A 1,597-nucleotide genomic window follows, 5' to 3' on the forward strand; every position below is an offset into this window, starting at 1 on the left:
AAGTTGGGGAGGCGGTGCGAAACACATGAGTGCAGCTGTGTGTGAGGAGGCGGTGTCGGAACGCTCGGGGGGCGTGGCATCAGGCGACCGGCAGCCTGGAGCAGGCATGGGGGAAGGGGGGCGGCAGCAGGAGGGTCGAACCGCCAGTGGGAAGATTCGCCCATGCGGGCGCACGCCCGCATGCGCAAGTCACATGGTGTGCGCACAGACGGAGCTTTTGCGCCGGCCGCGCAGCCGCCACCCCTTTCACCGATCAAGCTCATCTCCTCAATGACAACTTCCTCCTCGATCCTGCTTGCCTGCCGCCAGATTGAGCTGTCGTTCTTCAATAACGAGCACACGGTGGACTTGGCGCGCCACTTCCTGGCGCGCGGCGCCCTGCACGACTCCGCCTTCCTGCAGGTGGGGAGCCCCCACGGCTGCGACACGCCGGCTTGGTGTCCGTGCGTAAATGTGCATGTGCGCGGGGAGGGGTGTGCTGCCAGTCGCCTGGGTGCTGATTGAGAGAGAAGATGGGCCGATCAACCAGACTCCGCGCACTTTGTTGAGCCGGCCCCCAAACACTATTGGCCGTCAAAACCATGCTTGCCCCATCGTCCCTAACCAACCGCACGCCGTCGCGCCGCCACCCCGACAGCGCAAGCTGCAGCAGCTACTGGGCAGCTACACCTTCCTGGAGGCCTACGAGCGCACCGGCCGCATCCTCAACGTGTCGGTCTGCCCCGCAGACACCAATGAGCCGCCGCGGCTGCTCAACTACCTCACAGCACCCCAGGTGAGGAGTACACGTCCGCCCACCAGCCCGCTCGCCGACCCGCCTGCCTGACCGCCCGGCCGGTTGTCTGTTGGGCAAGCTAGCTGGCTCCACACGCCACTCCCTTGAACGATTCCGCTTTTCCTTCCATCACACGCTTTATTCTATATATTCTTGGGTTTTCAGTGCTCTGCTTCATCGGGCCTCCATGTGTGTGCAAGTGGGCTCGCAGATGCAACTGCGGACGGACGCGCATCTCTGCCCCTCCGCGCCCCCCTCTTCCCCTCAGGCGCTGATCTGGAGCGCCGTCGCCGCGAGCAGCGCCTTCCCCGGCCTCTTCCAGCCGCAGGACATCCTGGCCCGCGACGCGCGCGGCGACCAGGTCCCCTTCAACTCGGTCGCCGCCGGCGCGGCCCCCGGCGCGGCCGGCGCGCCGGGCGGCGGGCTCGAGGGCGCGCGGCGGTGGCGGGACGGGAGCCTGGAGCTGGACCTGCCGACGGCGCTGCTTGGAGAGATGTTCAACTGCAACCACTTCATTGTGAGCCAGTGCAACCCCCACATCGTGCCGCTGCTGGCGCTGAAGAGGCGGCTGGGGCGGAGGATGGCCAACCTGCTGGAGCTGGAGCTGCGGCACAGGTGTGGCACTGGGGGAGGAGGGGCAAGCACGCTCTGCTCCCAAGGGGTGTGGGGTCTAGGGGGTAGGGTTTCAGGGGGTTAGGGTTCGGCACTCGCTCTACTTCACCCTGCCAGTGCGTCAGGATGGTTTTGAAGGACAGCGTGGCTTGCGTCTGCGCGCCCAGGCGGCGATGCGAAGGGTGGCGGGGGGCGGGCCGCCAGTGGCGG

At 66.9% G+C, this 1,597-nt stretch overlaps 1 protein-coding gene across 1 annotated transcript in view; it reads left to right on the forward strand.

Moving 5' to 3' along the window:
• Positions 1-270: 270 nt before the first annotated feature.
• The window catches only part of MNEG_15802 (triacylglycerol lipase SDP1), a gene marked incomplete at both ends in the record, with an annotated part of 3,025 nt that continues 1,698 nt past the window's right edge, over positions 271-1,597 (forward strand). The window contains 3 exons of the mRNA XM_014035727.1: positions 271-402; positions 638-775; positions 1,044-1,390. Of these exons, the coding sequence (XP_013891181.1) occupies positions 271-402; positions 638-775; positions 1,044-1,390 (617 nt within the window). The remainder of the gene's footprint in view (positions 403-637; positions 776-1,043; positions 1,391-1,597) is intronic.

Source organism: Monoraphidium neglectum (genome assembly GCF_000611645.1).
Source record: "Monoraphidium neglectum strain SAG 48.87 unplaced genomic scaffold scaffold05683, whole genome shotgun sequence".
Lineage (NCBI taxonomy): Eukaryota > Viridiplantae > Chlorophyta > Chlorophyceae > Sphaeropleales > Selenastraceae > Monoraphidium > Monoraphidium neglectum.